The sequence below is a fragment of the Rhinoraja longicauda genome, chromosome 13, assembly GCF_053455715.1.
Source record: "Rhinoraja longicauda isolate Sanriku21f chromosome 13, sRhiLon1.1, whole genome shotgun sequence".
Classification (NCBI taxonomy): domain Eukaryota; kingdom Metazoa; phylum Chordata; class Chondrichthyes; order Rajiformes; family Arhynchobatidae; genus Rhinoraja; species Rhinoraja longicauda.
In genome coordinates, this window is record NC_135965.1 from 23,529,183 (window position 1) to 23,548,279 (window position 19,097).

Consider the following 19,097-nt stretch of genomic DNA (forward strand, 5'->3'; position numbering starts at 1 on the left):
GGCCAGTCATCACACAGACTAACCTCTCCACCAATGACTCCATCTACAACCCACACTGCCTTGGGAAAGCAGCCACCATAATCAAGGACCACTCACACCACACATTCCCTCTTCCCATTGGGTAGAAAATACAAAAGCTTGAAATATACAACCAGTTTCAGGAACACCTTCCTCCTTGCTGTCATCAGTCTGTGAACGGTATTCCCATAAGATGGGCAGCTGCCGCCATTTGCACTTTTTTTAGCTGCACTTTCTCTGTATCTGTAATGCTATAATACTATACTCTGCACTTTGGTATGTTTCTCTATGCTCTACCTGTTGTACTTGTGTATGGCTTGATAGTATTTATGTATAGTATGATTTGACTGACTAGCAGGCAAACAAAGCTTTTCACGTGACAATAATAAATGATACAATACCACTCCACTGATTGCTAAATCTACCTTTTAAATTAGTATGGATTAAACGAAAATGGAAAGACTTTGCCTTGTCTTACTGTATGTACCTCGTCACTGCTAGCCCTCCTCACTGAAGACTCTGGTTAAAGCATCTTCACTGTGGCCTCAAGCACAGCACTTCCACTTCAAACCAGCTGCTCTGAAAATAGCTGCTCCTTTGTAGCTTGCAGCCTTTTCGAACTGCTCCTTCCCCTGCTCACGTGCTGCTGGCATGCTTACACAACATCTGGAATTCTATGATGTTGTGGTCACTAACACGTGGAGATATTTAACCACAAGGTCTCTTATTAATTCTTCCTCATTACTCGTGACTAAATCTAAAGTAGCTTGTTCCTGGGTACGTTCCGTAACATACTTCTCTAAGAAATAATCTCTGACGCACTCCACAAATTCTTCTCCTGCACCCACTTGCCAGTTTAGTTCGTCTAATCAATATACCGATAAAAAGCGCCCAGTACAATTGTAGTTCCCTTCAAACATCCCAATTTAAGTTCCACCCTATCTTGAGCTCACGTTCTGAAGCCACAGTACTATCCACTACCTCTATATCGTAACTCAACATAGCCTGACGTCTGCTTTGCTGAACATTCGACTTTCAGAAAGCCTTCGACAAGGTCCCACATAGGATATTGGTGGGCAAAATTAGAGCACATGGTATTGGAGGTAGGGTACTGACATGGATAGAAAGTTGGTTGACAGACAGAAAGCAAAGAGTGGGGATAAATGGGTCCCTTTCAGAATGGCAGGCAGTGACTAGTGGGCTACCGCAAGGCTCGGTGTTGGGACCGCAGCTATTTACAATATACATCAATGACTTGGATGAAGGGATTAAAAGTACCATTAGCAAATTTGCCGATGATACAAAGCTAGATGGCAGTGTGAACTGTGAGGAAGCTGCTACGAGGTTGCAGGGTGACTTGGACAGGTTGTGTGAGTGGGCGGATGCATGGCAGATGCAGTTTAATGTAGATAAGTGTGAGGTTATCCACTTTGGTGGTAAGAATAGAAAGGCAGATTATTATCTGAATGGTGTCAAGTTAGGAAAAGGGGACGTACAACGTGATCTGGGTGTCTTAGTGCATCAGTCACTGAAAGGAAGCATGCAGGTACAGCAGGCAGTGAAGAAAGCCAATGGAATGTTGGCCTTCATAACAAGAGGAGTTGAGTATAGGAGCAAAGAGGTCCTTCTGCAGTTGTACAGGGCCCTAGTGAGGAAGGATATTCTTGCTATTGAGGGCGTGCAGCGTAGGTTTACTAGGTTAATTCCCGGAATGGGTTGAAAGACTGGAGCGACTAGGTTTGTCTACACTGGAATTTAGAAGGATGAGAGGGGATCTTATCGAAACGTATAAGATTATTAAGGGGTTGGACACGTTAGAGGCAGGAAACATGTTCCCAATGTTGGGGGAGTCCAGAACCAGGGGCCACAGTTTAAGAATAAGGGGTAGGCCATTTAGAACAGAGATGAGGAAAAACTTTTTTAGTCAGAGAGTTGTGAATCTGTGGAATTCTCTGCCTCTGAGGGCAGTGGAGGCCAATTCTCTGAATACATTCAAGAGAGAGCTAGATAGAGCTCTTAAGGATAGTGGAGACAGGGGGTATGGGGAGAAAGCAGGAACGGGGTACTGATTGAGAATGATCAGCCATGATCACATTGAATGGCGGTGCTGGCTCGAAGGGCCGAATGGCCTATTCCTGCACCTATTGTCTATAACACTATTCTGCTTCCTTTCCCTTTTTGCCGGTTTTATTGGAATGTGATATAACCTGCAATTTCAGCACCCAGTGTTGGTCACGATGTAACTATAGCTGTTAGGCCACACTTGGATGTTGCCATCTGCACTGTCGACTCATGTATCTTATTGCACATGGTACATGCATTCAAATAAAGACCATTATGGTTTGATCTTTTAGTTCAGTTTATTATTGTCACGTGTAGCGAGGTACTGTGAAAAGCTTTTTGTTGCGTACTATCAAGTCAAAGAAAAAACTACACATGATCACAACCAAGCCATCCACAGTGTGCAGATACAGGATATAGCATTACGTGCAAGAGAAAGTCTGATTTAAGATAGTTCAAAGGTCTTCAATGAGGTAGATGGGAGTTAGATAGTTTATGCTATATCAGGATTTGTTCTGTGCAACACATTTTCTGCCCCAGCCTGTCACACTGATTGTCAAATTCTCCTTCACTATCCTGTATTACCACTCACTAATTTCCTCGATTTATTATCAACCCGTCCTTGGAAACCTCTGACCTCCTATTTAGTTTATTGCCCTATGACAAACCTTCAGTCATAAATAAATAACGTACAGGCACATAGTTCCTCCAAAAGACATGTGGGACTGGTGATATTCTAGCAGTTTCAGGGGCACCGTCCTGACTGTTTTAGTCCAGAGTTAGTGAAGTGATTTTGCAAGTCCATACATCCATGGTGAGTCTCCAGTTCAGGATGTGCAAGGTATCGGAGGATCAAGCTTTATTTCACTCATGATCGCACTGTGTAGAATAGATTCAAAGATCTGAATGATCAAATCCCGCTCATTCTAAAGCACGAGTTAGTAGGAAAATTTGGAATTTTAGGTACAAGCCCTTCAACAGAGCCAACAGATAATCGACATTTAAGGAAACGAGTGGCTACCAATTTCAGGTTTACGAACAAGAGCATTAAAGATGTCTTCCTAGACTTGAGATTGATATGCAAGATTGGCAACACTCAAAATAAGTGCAGTGCTTGTGAACGGTCGTTTATTTGCTACAGATGAACATGCTCAATTGCTAAACACTTTTAACTCCCCGTTCCATTCCCATACTGACCTTTCTGTTCTGGGCCTCCTCCACTGTCAGAGTGAGGCCAAACGCAAATTGGAGGAACAGCATCTCATATTTTGTTTGGGCAGCTTACAACCCAGTGGTATGAATATTGACTATAAATTCAATAACCCTTGTTTTCCTTCTCTCTCCATCCCTCACCCAACCTAGTTCCCTGACCAGTCTGAATGTCCTCCTGATTAAATGTTATCCTTGTATACTTCGTTGTCACCTTCTCCTAGCTAACAATGAGTTACTCCAACATTTTGTGTCTCTCTTCGGTGTAAACCAGCATCAGCAGTTCCTTCCTACTCAATACTTACAAGGGACTTGCTGGCTTCTGTGAGGTCTTCTCCGTCCTCTTTTCTTGCTTTGCTTTTAGCTTGGCTTCAGCTTTCTCCAGTTTCTTTGCATCGACCGTCTTCGATCACAATTAGTGAAAGCAGGAGAAAACGTTAACCCATTTATCTATTGTATATATTACAGTAAACTTATATATATATATATATGGTACGCTGTCAATACCATAATAAACAACAAAAAGTCCAGTATGATATATATATGCAGCGTACCATTGACAGCGTACCATGTTTGCATATCTATTGTGCTGCTGCAAGTAAGAATTTTATTGTTCCGTTTTGGGACATATGACAATAAAACACTCTTAGACACTATGACTCAATAGATCAGTTACATTAAGATTTTTCAATTTCAGAACTTAGACTTTCACTTGATCAGATCTCAAATCAAAGTCAATCATGTCAGTAGTACAATAGTCAGAGGAAGTTGCCTCCCTTACCGTCCCCATAGTCCTTCTCATCATCCAGATCCCTTTGACATCTTCAGTCTTGTAGTCTGCACGCAATAAATGATAAAAACGTCACACCATCACCTATCACTGAGATTCTTTAACCAAAGTAGTTCTCATATTGGCTAATTTGGCTTCAGTACTCATCGCGCACTTAGAGGTGAAACAAACTTCCCGATGTAGTTGATCTCTGTATTCGTCAAATTGTCAGACATTGTTCCTTTTAGTTTTCTGCTTAACAACAGAACTGTTTAACAATAAAAAGGCAAAAACCTTTACAAGAGCAAAATAAAAATGAAGTACTTCACTGCTTGTAGTTCACTCAGACTAGTGCAGGGAAAAGCAGGAAGTAAATTAGACTACTCAACCCTAAATTTGCTCTACCATTCACTGAAGTCATAGCTGATCATAGGGCCCTCAGCAAATGTTTATCAATGAGGTCATTCAGCATCAGATCCATATGGTGACAACCAACCAACCAGGGAACTTAAAGTAAAACATAAGTAGAAAATGGTGGAAATACTCAGGTCAGACAGCATCCAGAGGCGCTAGAGAGAGAAATGGTTAATATTTCTGAGGTAAAGCAGGTAAAGTTAGCTGCTGCCTTACTCAAGTCTTTCCTGGTTTTGATGATTTTATTTCAGATTTCCAGCATCTGCAGTATTTTGCTTCTGCAGTAGATCACCAATCATTGACTACATTAAGACCTCTAGTTTTATAGTCCAGCTCCTTTGCCATAAAACCAGATTTACTTTGGGTTTTTTCTGAACCTCAAATGTACCTGTACACTTGCTTAGTTAGTGTTGCATTTTTAAGAATTCCAAATTTGTTTGTCCTACAGCCATTTATTTAAATAATCTATTTCACGAGTATTCCAAACTGAACAACTTTATGATTTATCACAGAATACTCCATTTACTAACTTCTATCGCACATAGTTATCAATCTCTCTTCAAACAGTTTCTATAATCTTCACAAGATGATAGGGCGAGAAAATGGTGCAGCGGTAGAGTTGCTGCCTTACAGCACCAGAGACCCGGGTTTAATCCTGAAGACGGGTGCTGTCTGTATGGAGTTTGTACATTCTCCTCGTGACCGTGTGGTTTTCTCCAGTTTCCTCCCACAGTCTAAAGATGTGCAGGTTTATTGGCTTCGATAAAAATTGTAAATTGTTCCTAGTGTGTAGGACTCGGTGGGCAGAAGGGCCTGTTTCTACATTATATCTCTAAGGTCCACAGTCTAATTTGTCTTCCCACCTACGTTTGCATCATGCTTAGAGTTGGCTATCGAACATTTGCTTTCCTCCTCTGGATAATGATTATACATCATAAATAGCTTAGCCCCAGAACTGATTGTGGCTGCTCTCCACTGGTTGCAAGATAACTTGAAAATAACCTCCTTACTCTCACTGCTTCTTGTTTGTCAACCAATCCTCTATCATGCAAATATAATACCTTCTGCACCGCAAGCTCTTATTTTGCCAAATATCCCACTGCAGCTTGTTAAATGCCTTATGAAAATCAAAACATGTTACATTTACTGCTTTTCCTTAATACCCTCCAGCCAAAACTTTGTAAAAGAAATCTTCACAAATTTGTCAGAAAATTGATGCTATTCAAATATTCTGCTATTACCTCAATAATAAATTATTGACAATTCTTGGCTAACCAGGCAATAGCTATGGACACGAAAGGAACTGCAGATGCTGGAATCTTGAGTGAAACTCAAAGTGCTGGGGCAGCACACAGTGGCGCAACTAGTAGAGTTGCTGCCTCATAACGTCAGAATCCTGGGTACAATCCTGACCTCCAATGCTGTCCATGCAGAATTTGCGCATTCTCCCTGTAACCTCATGGGTTTTCTCCTGGTAATCTAGTTTCTTCCCACATCCTAAAGGCACATGGGTTTGTAGGTTAATTGGCAATATAAATTGTCCCTAGTGTGCAGCGAGTGGATGAGAAAGTGGAATAAGGATAACGTAGAACTAGTGTGAACTGGTGATCAATGGTCAGTGTAGATGGTGGGCCAAAGGGCCTGTTTCCATGCTGTGACTCTAGCTTAAAAGTAACAGATCAGACAGCTTCACTGGAGGACATAGATAGGCAATTTTTCAGTTTAGAACCCTTCTTCAGACTCAACATGGATAGGCTGAATAATGGTCCTGACCTGAAACATCACCTATCCATGTCCTCCAAAGCTGCTGCTTGAACTGCTAAGTTACTTTAGCACTTTGTGTTTTTACAGCCTCTTTTTGACTTCCATCTTTTTGGGAGGTCATCACATAAACAGTTCTTCAATATTTTGATACCGTCGAGAATCTAAAGGTTTTTGCAAGATTATAAACAACATATCCATTATCTATAAGCAATCACAAAATACGGCAAAATAGACAGTTCCAGTCAGCAGCATAAAGGAGCTTGGCTGATGCTTGTAAAAGCAACACGGGCCCATCTAATTGTTAATTGGGCTTTTATGAAATTCAATCAGAATGCTGGAATTATTAAGACATTTGTGGTCAGAGAGTACCTTCAATTTCAAGCAAGCAGTATTAAAAAAACATGACACCTGAAAAGATATAGGCAATTTATCGAACCCAGTATCCTGTCTTTGGACATGCCATTTTAAATGTTCATTTCAATTTCCTGGATATTAATCAACTAATTTATTAAAAAGAATGAGTTATGTTCAACCCATAGTGAACATACAGTGCATTCAGAATTCAGATCCATTCATTTTTTCCACATTTTGTTACGTTACAGCCTTATTTTAAAATGGATTAAAAAAATTAAGTAAGAAAATTAAAGCTCCGCAGCATTGAAGAAATGAAAGTGTTACTCACCGGAGCTACCAGTTACTTGCGAGAGCTGTATTGGCGCTTTCAGCAGTATGTTTGATTTTGAGGAGTTGGATGTATCGCTAGCAAGAGAAACAAAAGGGTTAGGCTAGCGTTTAGCCTCGCACCGTTAGAGGCAATATGGCATTGACTTAATACACACAACTCTGATCATTTTGTAAATTATGAAGAATTTCATGTGGATTAAAAATCCTGATCTGGAGCTAGAAGGTTGTAATAAATTTAATTAATCTTCTGTAATTGTGGTGGCATCAAAAGTAAAAGGAGTCACCAGCTGAAATATGTGTCAATGTTTAGAGAAGCTAAATATATGGACCAACGTATGAATTAGTCAAAGGTTCTACAATATAACAAAATTAGCGAGGACCTTTAGTTGTCATTCACCCGTCAAAGGAGCCATGAGCCTTTATGATCTTCAATGATGATTTCCCTGTTGATCAAGCTGGGATTCACTCAATAGTTTTTACCTTGCTCTTGAGATCACCACACGATAGGTTATTTTGTCACCACACTGCAGGATGGTTGTAGAGGCTTTGGAGTGGGTGCAGAAGAGGTTTACAGGATGCTACCTGGATTGGAATATATTAGCTACAAGGAGAGGATGGATAAGTTTGGATTGGAACATCAGAGCTCAGGGGGCAGTCTGATGGAAGTTTATACAATTATGACAGGCATAGATAGGGAAAATAGTCAGTCTTTATTCCAGGATGTAAATGTCAACTGCCGGGAAGGCATAAATTTAAGGTAAGAGAGGCTGGTTTCATGCAATGTGCTGCCAGGGAAGATGGTAGAATCTAAAGAGAAAACAACATTTAAGAAACATTTAGCAGACACTTGAACAAGCAGGGAATACATGGATTTGGACCATGTGTAGACAGATGGTATTAGTTTAGATTGTCATCATGGTGAGTGAAGACATGGTAGGCCAAAGGGCCTGTTGCTGTACTGTTCTATTTTGTTACTATAAACATTGGCCCTGGCTCATGTTACAAAGTCACTTAAATTGGTCATCAAGCTTACTGTTGGACTAGCGTTTTATGCTCTGAAAGTTCACCCAAATTGTCTGTCCCAATCTTGTCACATATCTATCTCCTTTCTCCTCAGTCATGCGTAATTGCTCATTAAAGGCATCGATGCTCTTTGCTTCATCGTGATAACAACTTCCCCAATCTCACCATGAAAAGGAGTTGCAAAAAACTCTAAATGATGCAATGCTGACTGTTGTCTATGCGTTCTTACTCCAGACTCATCTACATGTCAAAACTGTTTCACCACGTCTGTTAAGCCCTATCAAAATTAAGTTTCTGGACTTCATTTTGGTCGTTTGGAACTTGCACCCTAAAGTTAAGCTATACATCAACATGACCGAGGTCCCTACATTTACTGTATATGTCCTATTACAGTTTTACTTTACTGGTCCTAAAGTGCATTACTTTACATTTGTGTATTAAATTCTGTCTGCCACTGCTCCATTCAACTGAAAAACACTGTGTCCATCTACCTTATCTAAACCACATGTTTTTTTACACCTGACAGCATCCTTCCTACAGAAGAGCACCCAGAACTGTCCCCTTGTTGACCTCATAATTTCCGTCTTCAAGTTCACTCCTGCATCCGTTATCAACCTCAAGGATTCACTCAAAAGTAAATGCCTAGACCTGCCATATGCTTCCTTCTAATTTCTCAATTTCCTTTGCATACCTTTAAATTCCTTGTTCATGAATGATAAGTGTAGGTTACTTTCAAATACTAGAGGGCATAGTTTTAAGGTGGGTGAGGCAAAGTTTAAAGGACATTTTGGGGCAACTTTTTTTTACACAGAGGGTGGTGAGTGACTGAAACATGCTGCCAAGGATAGTGGTTGAGGCAGATACAATAGTGGCATTTATTGGCTTTTGGACAGGCACATGGATATGCTGGGAATGGAGGGATATGGATTACGCGCCGGTAGATAAGAGAGAGTCTTGACATCATATTTGGCATGGACATGATGGGCCGAAGGGCCTGTTCTTGTGCTGTACAGTTCTATGTATGTACACCTCAGGTCAGCTTCCCGAACCTCACAAGATTGTTTTTTCCTCCTCACTAAAATTGACCCTATTCCATAAGCTTACCATTCAGTGGCTAAACATTCAGTAATTAACAATGGCAACAAATGCAGATTTTGCCAGCAACAGCAACATCCCATTAGACAATTAAAAACCAGCTGTTTAAACTCACACACCTCATCCTTCCTCCAACTAATATTTTACATTTCATATCATGACGTAGCTAATTGAGGAGTCTCCTTTTATGTGGTGACTAAATGGCCTGACAGACATTCTTTGATTTTCTGCAGAGATAGCCAAGAGTTTATTGGTCATTTTTCAATGTTGCAGTTACAAGCTCGTTTGGGGGGGGGGGGGAGGAAGAGAAAAATAATCACAGTTCAGAGGGCATGTTGTATTACTTTATGACCCTGAAGGAAGCCACAACAAAGAAACAATTTCTTATACTGGGGTAATGAACTGTGCCGACACACAGGCCTCATGTTCCTGACGCAGAGATATTCAATTATAACTAGACCAAGTGGACCCATTCGTCGTTGGGATCCCATCGTGACATGGGAAAATTGCATTTGTTCTTTAAAATAAATGGCTTTTCCCCCTTAAAAATAAAATAAATCTTATCTGGAATATTTTTGCTTTTTATGGTTAAAATCCTCTCTTGGAGATCCTCGGGACTGTGCCCTCATTCAGCAGCAGCTCGACTGCGACGGCAGTTGCTTTGAGCGGGAAGAAACCGCTCCCCCCACGTGGGACCCGGACCAATCGGGTGTCGAGCGGGAGGTTGGACCCAACCATTCGACCCAACGTGGATACCCGGGCCGATCGCGCGTTGAGAGGGAGGTTGTAACAATCAAAGGACCCCACATGGGGCTGAGCGGCAGGAGCAAATCAGGATGCGCCGGCGACCAATTAGACTGGGGAGCGCCGGCGCTCCCCCCACGGGGGACCCGGGCCAATCGGGCGTCCAGTGTGAGGTCGGAGCAGAATACAAAACGGCAACCCTCCCCCAATTGAGCACGCGTCGGAGCTGAACACAAAATGGCCACCTTTCCCTAACCGTGCACATGCGACAACCATCCGTTGGGCCCAAAGCTCTCCTGTATTGGTGTAGCACCCTCCTCTCCCCCAATTCCACTGCCCACCAGCCCCTACTTCCACTGCCCACCACCCCCCACTCTATTCCCCCCTCCCTTCATCCCCTCCCCATTCCATCGCCCCTCCTTCTCCCTCCACTCACCCATTCCATCCCCCCTCCCTCCCACTCCCTCCACTCCATCCCCACTCCCCTCCCCCCACCCACTCTCCCCCTCCCCTCCCCCCACCCCTTCCCCTCCCCCCACCCCTTCCCCTCCCCCACCCCCACTCACCCCCCTCCCCTCCCAGGCAGGAAGTGTGTCCCGGGGCCGTAGGTGGGAGAGGGTGCCACTCACCTCGGCCCCGTGCCGCCAGCGCGAGCCATGGACCCAACGCCTTTCCTGCATTGGTTAGCACCCTCCCCTTCCCCCCCCCACCCTCCCACCCAACCCACTCTTCCACAGGACAATGGTGCGTAAGGTGGGCCTAAAATTGTCGCTCTATCATGTACCGTTTTGGCTGTGTCAAGCCCCAAATAATATACAATTAATAAAACACACAAATAGAGAGTTTTGGAAAATATATATAGATATCATGGCAGAGTTTAATTTCCAACCATTAATGACTCACAATTTAGTAAACAAAACATCCGACAAAACCAAAAGTCAGAATGAAAACATTTACTCACAGTTTAAGTGTATCAAACATTTTTTCACAAATCTCGCGGACGTCATCTTCGTTTTTTGAGACTGACACTTCCTGAAGAACATCACCAATTGCTTCAAAAATCTCATCAACAGATTCAAAATCAGCGGCACTGCTGTCCAGCACACCTGAGGGAAACAAGACCTTATGCTCACTGCGAGGTTCAACGATGTAAGCAAAGTAAATGCCAAAACAAAGACAGCAGATATTACCTTACAAAAAAACAAGCCAGACACACTGAGGAAAAAAGGGCAAAATATATCACAAAACCTCTACACTGGTTTAGAACCTTCCCCTTTGATTTTGTTCAGGTTGACATAATTTTGAGCATTATAAATTGGATTTCAGCAGCGCAATGTTAGATATGTGAAAAATATACGCACTTTCAACAAAATGAAAAACAGACTTATAGCAATAAAATGCTTTTCACTGTACCTGTGACAATAAAATACACTGAACTTTCACTGTGCCCTTTACAGACCATTCTGAGCTGGTGGCTTAAGGATTGCACTGTTGTAATTCAGCTCCATCACTATGTAACATCAAAACAATGCTGGTGGCGACAGTGCTCACAGTGGAACACAGTACTGTTGGGTACAGGACCATCACTATAGAAAACCTGATAACATCAGACAGATATGCGAGGAGCAGAAATGGTTTAAGGCCAATAAAAATACAAAAATAACTGCGTGACATTTATTTAAGAACAGTTCACTGGGCAATTTTTTAAAGATGTTTGGATATGTGCTGCTGCTTAATGAAACTTCAAAGCTATCCTTGGATGGTAACAAAAATTCTTGCCAATAGCTGGAGGCACTGGCTTTGTGAAAGCATCATTTGCCAAGGCAAGTGACTCAAGTTAACAGGGTACAGTCGGTCCTGGCAGAACAGGAACAGATATTTACAAAATTATGCTGATCTGAACAGAATCAAAAGGGAAGGCTCTGAAGGAGTGTAGTGGTTTCATGGTGTATCCTTCATCAGCTTTGAATTACAGCATGATCTACAGTCCTTATCGTACAACTGTCTCCTGACAATTAATCGCAAATGCTCTGATTTGAACGTGACTGCTGCATCACACTTTTTCATCAATACAATCTGTATAATATACATACTAGTTGCTAAACTAACAATTACCCATCACAGCAAACAGTGGGAACACATTTCCACTCTTTTCTTGCTCCAGTGTCAGTATAAATATGCTCAATGTACCACAATGTCAAACACAGCTGAGCAGTCAGTGGATCACTAGCATTCAACTATTCCATTGAGTCATGAAAAATAGTTGGACATGTGTCAATATACATAGTTTAGTCTTTGAATCAACTTGTATTGCTTGCAGAAGGGGGATTTCCATTGCAGATGGGTGAGGCCCGGAGCTAGGGGGTAATCAGCAGAGGGCCTGCTGGTGCCGGCGCATGGTGGCCAGTGCAGAATGCAAGGCACGGAAGGAGATTTCCATTGCAGGTCTGGATGTATTCGGCACACTCTGAAACTGAGCTTAAACAATTTAGGACATGGGCTCAGCTTTGAAAAAATGTATTTCCTAAAAATTCCGTATGAAAGTAGTGAAAATTCAAATTTAAAGTCATAGTTGTACAGCATGGAAACAGACCCTTCAGACCAATACATCAGTACTGACCATAATGCCCAATCCAAGTTAGTCCCTCAAATAGGGAATTGAACTCCAAATGGTAAGAATTTCACAGCTCAGTAAATCATTCCTTCCCATACGTCAAGCTTCTGAAAATATGATCATCTACTAACCATTTTCATTTGCCGTTTTCTAAATATTTAATCACTTTTCAGAGTTATAAGGTACAAAAACAGGTTCTGCAAACCATTATGTCCATGCTGACCATTAAGTACAAGAATCATTGAAAGGTACAGTATGAAAACAGGCCCTTGAGCCCATCAATTCAATGACAACCATCAATCACGCATTCACATTACTTCTATGTTATCCACTCTACTCACGAGGGGCAATTTACAGATTCCATTTAAACTATAACTCATGTCTTTAGGATGTTGGAAGAAAATGGAGCACCCAGAAGAAACCCACCAAGGCACAGGAAGAGCGTTCAAACTCCACAGGATCAGGATCGAACCTAGGTCCCGGGTGCTGTAAGGCAGCAGCTCCACCAGCTGCGATATTGTTCCATCCCTACTTATAACCCCATTCCCAGCATTCAGTTTGTATCTATTATACTTTGGCAATGCATATGCTCGTCCAGATAGTTCTTTAACATTGTTAAAGTGCCTGCCTTCACCACCCTCTCAGGCGATGCATTCTAAATTCTAACTACCTTCTGGGTGAAATGATTCTTCCTCAGATCCCCTCTAAACATTTTACTTGCCTTAAATCTCCATACCCGTACACACTTCTACATTGGGGAAAACTTTCCTACTATCTATGCCTCTCAATTTTATATTTCAAAAGGCTTTCCAAAATATGCTTCCCTATTATTTCTGATAGGTCATTTCATAACTTTGAGTCTTTCTGCACACAAAAAAATCCTTTCCTCTCCCTTCTTTTGAGTTAGTCACCAGGGAAATTATAAATAAAGAAAGAGGTTTTGCATTATAGAGCATTTATCACTGGTATACTAAAGTTCTTCCCAGATCAATGAAATCCGACTAAAAGTTCATCATCCAGTTTGCACAGCAAACTTACAGAAAGTTTGTCGTGATGGTGGTTGAGGGATAAATATGGACCAACAAATGAGATGTCAGGCAGAGGAAATGGCACAGAGATGCTTCTTCCACTTAATGGGATGAGGTGCAATTTCAGAGTTCGAAGGGAATACCAGTGAATTATGAGCAAGCAGGGGATTTGTTAAAGTGAAGATAAATGTCAAATAATATAAATTGAGTAGTCTCTTTGGCTGTTTCTCAGTTTCCATGTATCACTTGCATTTTATTTTTGTGATAAGCCTTGAATTCTAGAAAATGGAAATGCCATAGAAGCTGATATAGGCGTGTTAACATGAAATGTTTGAAGTACCTTTCCCCAACTGGGGAGGCAAAGGTCACTGTCACAGTGCAACCTTAAATCATAATAGTTGGCAACACCTAAAGTCACAAATAGTTGGTTGACCTTAAAAACAATCTTAAAGGAAACCTCATAGGGATTATATTGGAAAAAGTCAAGCTCTGACAAGCATTTGAAAGGTTCATTTAAAAATAGCTGACCTGTCTTCCTGGCGTAAACACTTTCCGAGGAACTTTCCTATTTCTATGTCTCTAGAACTGATGCGCTACAATGTTGAGAACTACATTCTGCATCTTCCTCTTTGCTCTACCTATTGTACTCGAGTTTGACTTGATTGTATTTCTATATCGTATATCTGTGTGGGAAGGAACTGGCTTAAACCGAAGACAGACACAAAAGGCTTGAGTATCAGTGGGTCAGGTAGCATCTCTGGAGAAAAAGAATAGGTGACGTTTCAGGTCGAGACCCTTCTGAAGATGTGCAAAACAAAAAAAAATTGCAATAACAGTGGATGCATTAAATTTGTCTTTAAGAGTGTATGGTGCATATAAACTGGTGAAGTGATAAAACTGATTTACAGAGAAAAATGAAACTTGAAACATAGAGCTCCAAATACTAATAACAAGCACGGCAATAATGCTAAACACAGCAAGTTCGATAATACCTTCTTTTATGACATTTGTTAACATTTGGGGAATCGCAAATCATCTAAAATTTGAAACCTGTTTTCAACACCTTATTATGACAAGACAGTGAACGTTGAAGTTCGACTGTATACATAATAGCATTAATTTTCAGAACATTAATCACTTTCTGGATTGTGGTCACTGGAGTTTTCATACCTTGGACAAAGTAGTAGTGAAGCATTTGGTATGTGCACCTTCTTACGTCATAATTCAAACTTTACACAAACAATATTTAAAAACACTGCTGAACGACTAACACCATGGTACTACACACATGCAATAAACCCATGGAAGTTAACCGAACCTCAGAAGTTATTAAGATGTTACGTTGGGAATGAAGATAGTTCCACTAAGATAGGTTGTGGTCAGATGATTCTGTGACCCTTAAGAATTAATGAAGGACATTGAGAATCTCAGGAATTTGAAAACTTTTGACATGCTTCACTGTCATCAAAATAATGTGTGTAGTAAGATCCTGCAATTTGAGAATAAATCGATTACAAATGAAAAATGCAAAAAATAAAGTGCTGGAGGAACTAAACAGATCAAGCAAAGGGAAATGGACAGACAATGTTTTGAGTCAAAACCCTTCTTCAGACTGATGGAGTAGCTTTTCCAGCTTTCTTTCCCCTTCTCCATGAGTCTGAAAAAGAGTGCTGACCTGAAACATCTTCTGTCCATTCCCTCCCCAGATGCTCCCTGACTCCTGCACTGCAATCTCTTGTTTCTTCAATAACCAGAGCACACCATTGTCAGCGCTGACTGGTCAAAAATGCAATGCAGCAGCAAAACTAGCCACCTGACTGGCGGTGGTGGGCGCAGCGTATCACCACTTGGTGATACCCTGTGGTTTATTCACAAAATGCTGGAGTAACTCAGCAGGTCAGGCAGCATCTCGGGAGAGAAGGAATGGGTGACGTTTCGGGTCGAGACCCTTCTTCAGAAGGGTCTGAAGAAGGGTCTCGACCCGAAACGTCACCCATTCCTTCTCTCCCGAGATGCTGCCTGACCTGCTGAGTTACTCCAGCATTTTGTGAATAAATCGATTTGTACCAGCATCTGCAGTTATTTTCTGATACCCTGTGGTTGATGGTCTTGCTTTACATCGAACATTGCACATAAAAAAGTACAACATTGGAACAGGTCATTCAGCCACAATGTCTGTGCCAAACGTGACACCCGGCTAAACCAATCTCCTCTGCCTGCACGTGATCCACACCACTCCGATCCTTGGATATACGATATGATATGATAGAACTTTATTTATCCCAGGAGGGAAATTGGTCTGCCAGCAGTCATAAATGACAAGATACATGAAACATGAAAAGAGTGGAAAGTCCAGGATTGGGGATGTGCAAAGATTAGGGAGGGGGAGAGGGGGAAGGGGACTGCGTCAACCCCACGACAGAAGGGGGAGGAGTTGTACAGTTTGATAGCCACAGGGGAGGAGTTGTAGTTTGATAGCATTTTGTGCTGCATCTTGGTGGAACCAGTCTGTTGCTGAAGGTGCTCCTCAGGTTCACCGGTGTGTCACGGAGGGGGTGAGCTGCAGCTTGAAGAGCATCCTCCCCTCCAAGACCATCTCCAGTGAATCCAACTCCACCCCGAGGACGGAGCCAGCCTTCCTGATGAGCTTGTTAATTCTGTTGCCATTCGCGGCCTTTGCCCTGCTACCCCAGCACACGACAGCAAAGAAGATGGCACTGGCCACCACCAATTGATAGAACACCTTAGCATCTTACTCCAGACGTTGAATGAGCGAAGCCTTCTCAGAAAGTACAGAGGGCTCTGTCCCTTCTTATACAGTGTCTCAGCTTTCCTGTACCAGTCCAGTTTACTATCCAGGTAAACTCCAAGGTACTTGTACTCCACGCCCTTGAGGGAGACAGGGGACATATTCATGTGCCTATCTAAAAGCCTCTTAAATGCCACCACCCTATCCGCCACAACATCAGGCATCGCCAATGATGCACCACTACCCTTTAAGAAACATTTAGACAGGTACATGGATTGGGTGGGTTTAGAGGGATACGGGCCAAAGCCAGACAGCTGGGACTAGATTAGATGGGGCATTTTGGTCAGCATGGGCGCAGCCTTCCTCACTACCCACAACCCCAGACATCTTGGTGTCTCTGCAAACTTACTAACCAACCCATCTATATTTACGGCTAAGTCATTGATATCTATTACTAAATATATATATATACCAACACATCCCTGCGGAAATCCACTGTTCACACATACACCACCCAGCCAGATTAACGCCAGTTCTGAACCCACATGACCAAGTCACCGTGAGACCCATGCATCTTAATCTTCTGGATCAGACTATCATGGGAGATTATTTTTCAATTAAGAATAAGGGGAAGGCCATTTAGGACTGAGATGTGGAAAAACCTGTTCACTCAGAGAATTGTGAATCTGTGGAATTCTCTGCCACAGAATGGCAGTGGAGGCCAATTCACCAGATGTTTTCAAGACTTAGATTTAGCTCTTTGGGCTAAAAGAATCAAAGGATATGGGGGAAAAGCAGGAACAGGGTACTGATTTTAGATGATCAGCCATGATCATATTGAATGGCGGTGCTGGCTTGAAGGGCCTACTCCTGCACCTATTTTTCTGTTTCCTTACGGAAATCCATGCAGATAACATCCACAGCCCTACCCTCGGGGATCACTGTTGTTCACCTCCCCCAAAAACTTGATAAAGTTAGTAAGACTGAATTCACTGGTGGGAGTGTTCATTTGATATTATTTGGACTTTCTTCGTTCATTATTGATTCAAGTCCTTGAAACATGCTCATATTTCGTTACACCAGGATGGATATGTCAAAGACTAGAGGTTTAAGCTTTAAGCTGAAAAGGCCAAAGTTTAAAGATGTGCGGAGTCAGTTTCGTTTATAAAGAAGATTTGAATGACTGGAACATATTGCAAGTGGTGATGGAGGCATACGTGATAGTGGCGTTTAAGAGGCTTGGAGGAGTGTGTATTATGTACTGGGAGATGAGATTAGGTTAACTTGGCATCTTGTTGAACATAGTAGACATTGTGGGCTGAAGGGCCTGTCCCTGTGCTGCACGTGTTGTAATACGGCAGGAATCACTGAGAACCGCTGCCAAGCGGCATAATATGGGGCTCGGTCCAACAACCCACCCAGACGCGTGGCTCGGTGCCGACACGCCCGGTGTCCCGGGGTGAATCAGACGCCGGCCGGCGTGTCCTTTCGGAGTCACCGGGACGGCGGGGATTCCGCAATCCGGGTCGCGGCTCGGTGGGGAGGGTGTACGCGCGGCTGCAGCAGCCCGGCCACCTCACCTGTCACGTATTGGAAGAGCTCTGAGTCAATGTCCGGGAACTCGTGCCTGATGATGTCCACATATGTCGCCATGTTCCTCTGCCCAGAGCCACGGCCGGCCGGTCCGAGCCCACCGCGACTGCGCGGCTCTGCCAGTCCGCACGGCATGCCGGGACCAGTAGTCCGTAGCGTGAAAACAAAACAGGGTTTACGGTGAACATTCACTACAATTCCCAGAGAGCATTGCGGCCCGGCTTCTTGATCGCGCGAGGGTTTGTGGGGGGCGGGGTATTCGCGTGTGATCGACAGCAGCGGTTGCCAACTCGGACAAGCGGCCTGAGCGGGCCAGGCTGCGTCTTTGGGGAGGCTGTAGACGGACGGTCGGTCGAGAGTTCGAGTCCGGATTGAGGCCTTTCTTAAAGTGGCCTGTTCCTTCAGTTTGACTGATGGTTGTAGTCTACTTCCAATTGCAGTGAGAATGGCCCAGGCTATCAGCAGTTACCCTTTCACACAGTGTTCCTCACAGTTTCTCCTCCTGGACAAGACAAGGCCGTGTTCGCCAACCCTACACGCACCAATTGGTGCAGCCTGCGTGGTCAAGGGAGGTAATGCCTTACATTCATGAAGCGGTACAGCACAAAATTGGTCAAAATCGTCCACGCCACCCAAGATAGTCTCTAAACTTTTCCAGTCCACATATCTTTTAAATGTTGATATTGTACCCGCCTCAACTACCTCCTCTGGCGGCTCGTTCCGTACACGCACCATCCTCTGTGTGAAAACGTTGCCCCTTACGTTCTTGCCCTCTTACCTTAAACTATCCTCTGGTTCTTGATTCCCCTCCACTGGGTAAAAGACTGTACATTAACCCTATCCATTCCCCTCATGAACATATACACTTCTCAAGGACACTCCTCATTCTCCTGTGCTCCAAGGAGTAAAGCACCACCTCCTCATAAATCTTCTCTGTACTCATGAGATCTGGTATGGTCATGGTCCTTGCGTGTCCATTGGTTGTGGCTGGGGTTTCAGAACAAATTATCCACAATGTTTCATGGAGTCATAGAACTATGGAAATGATATAGTCACAGAGTGATACAGTGTGGAAACAGGCCCTTCAGCCCAACTTGCCCACACCGGCCAACATGTCCCTGCTACAGCAGTCCCACCTGCCCGCGCTTGATCTATATCCCTCCAAACCTGTCCTATCCATGTACCTGTCTGTTTCTTAAATGTTGGGATAGTCCCAGCCTCAACTACCTCATCTGGCAGCTTGTTCCATACACCCACCACCCTTTGTGTGAAAAAGCTACCCCTCAAATTCCTATTAAATCTTTTCCTCTTCCCCTTGACCCTGTGTCCTCT

General features: G+C 43.0%; 1 protein-coding gene across 1 annotated transcript in view; it reads right to left on the reverse strand.

Moving 5' to 3' along the window:
• abcf3 (ATP-binding cassette, sub-family F (GCN20), member 3) overlaps positions 1 to 17,882 on the reverse strand; it is a 55,808-nt gene extending 37,926 nt beyond the window's left edge. The window contains exons 1-5 of the mRNA XM_078409919.1: positions 17,753 to 17,882; positions 10,743 to 10,887; positions 6,918 to 6,994; positions 4,070 to 4,125; positions 3,594 to 3,691 (exon numbers count right to left, since the gene is read on the reverse strand). Of these exons, the coding sequence (XP_078266045.1) occupies positions 3,594 to 3,691; positions 4,070 to 4,125; positions 6,918 to 6,994; positions 10,743 to 10,887; positions 17,753 to 17,825 (449 nt within the window). The 5' untranslated portion in view covers positions 17,826 to 17,882. The remainder of the gene's footprint in view (positions 1 to 3,593; positions 3,692 to 4,069; positions 4,126 to 6,917; positions 6,995 to 10,742; positions 10,888 to 17,752) is intronic.
• Positions 17,883 to 19,097: the final 1,215 nt, after the last annotated feature.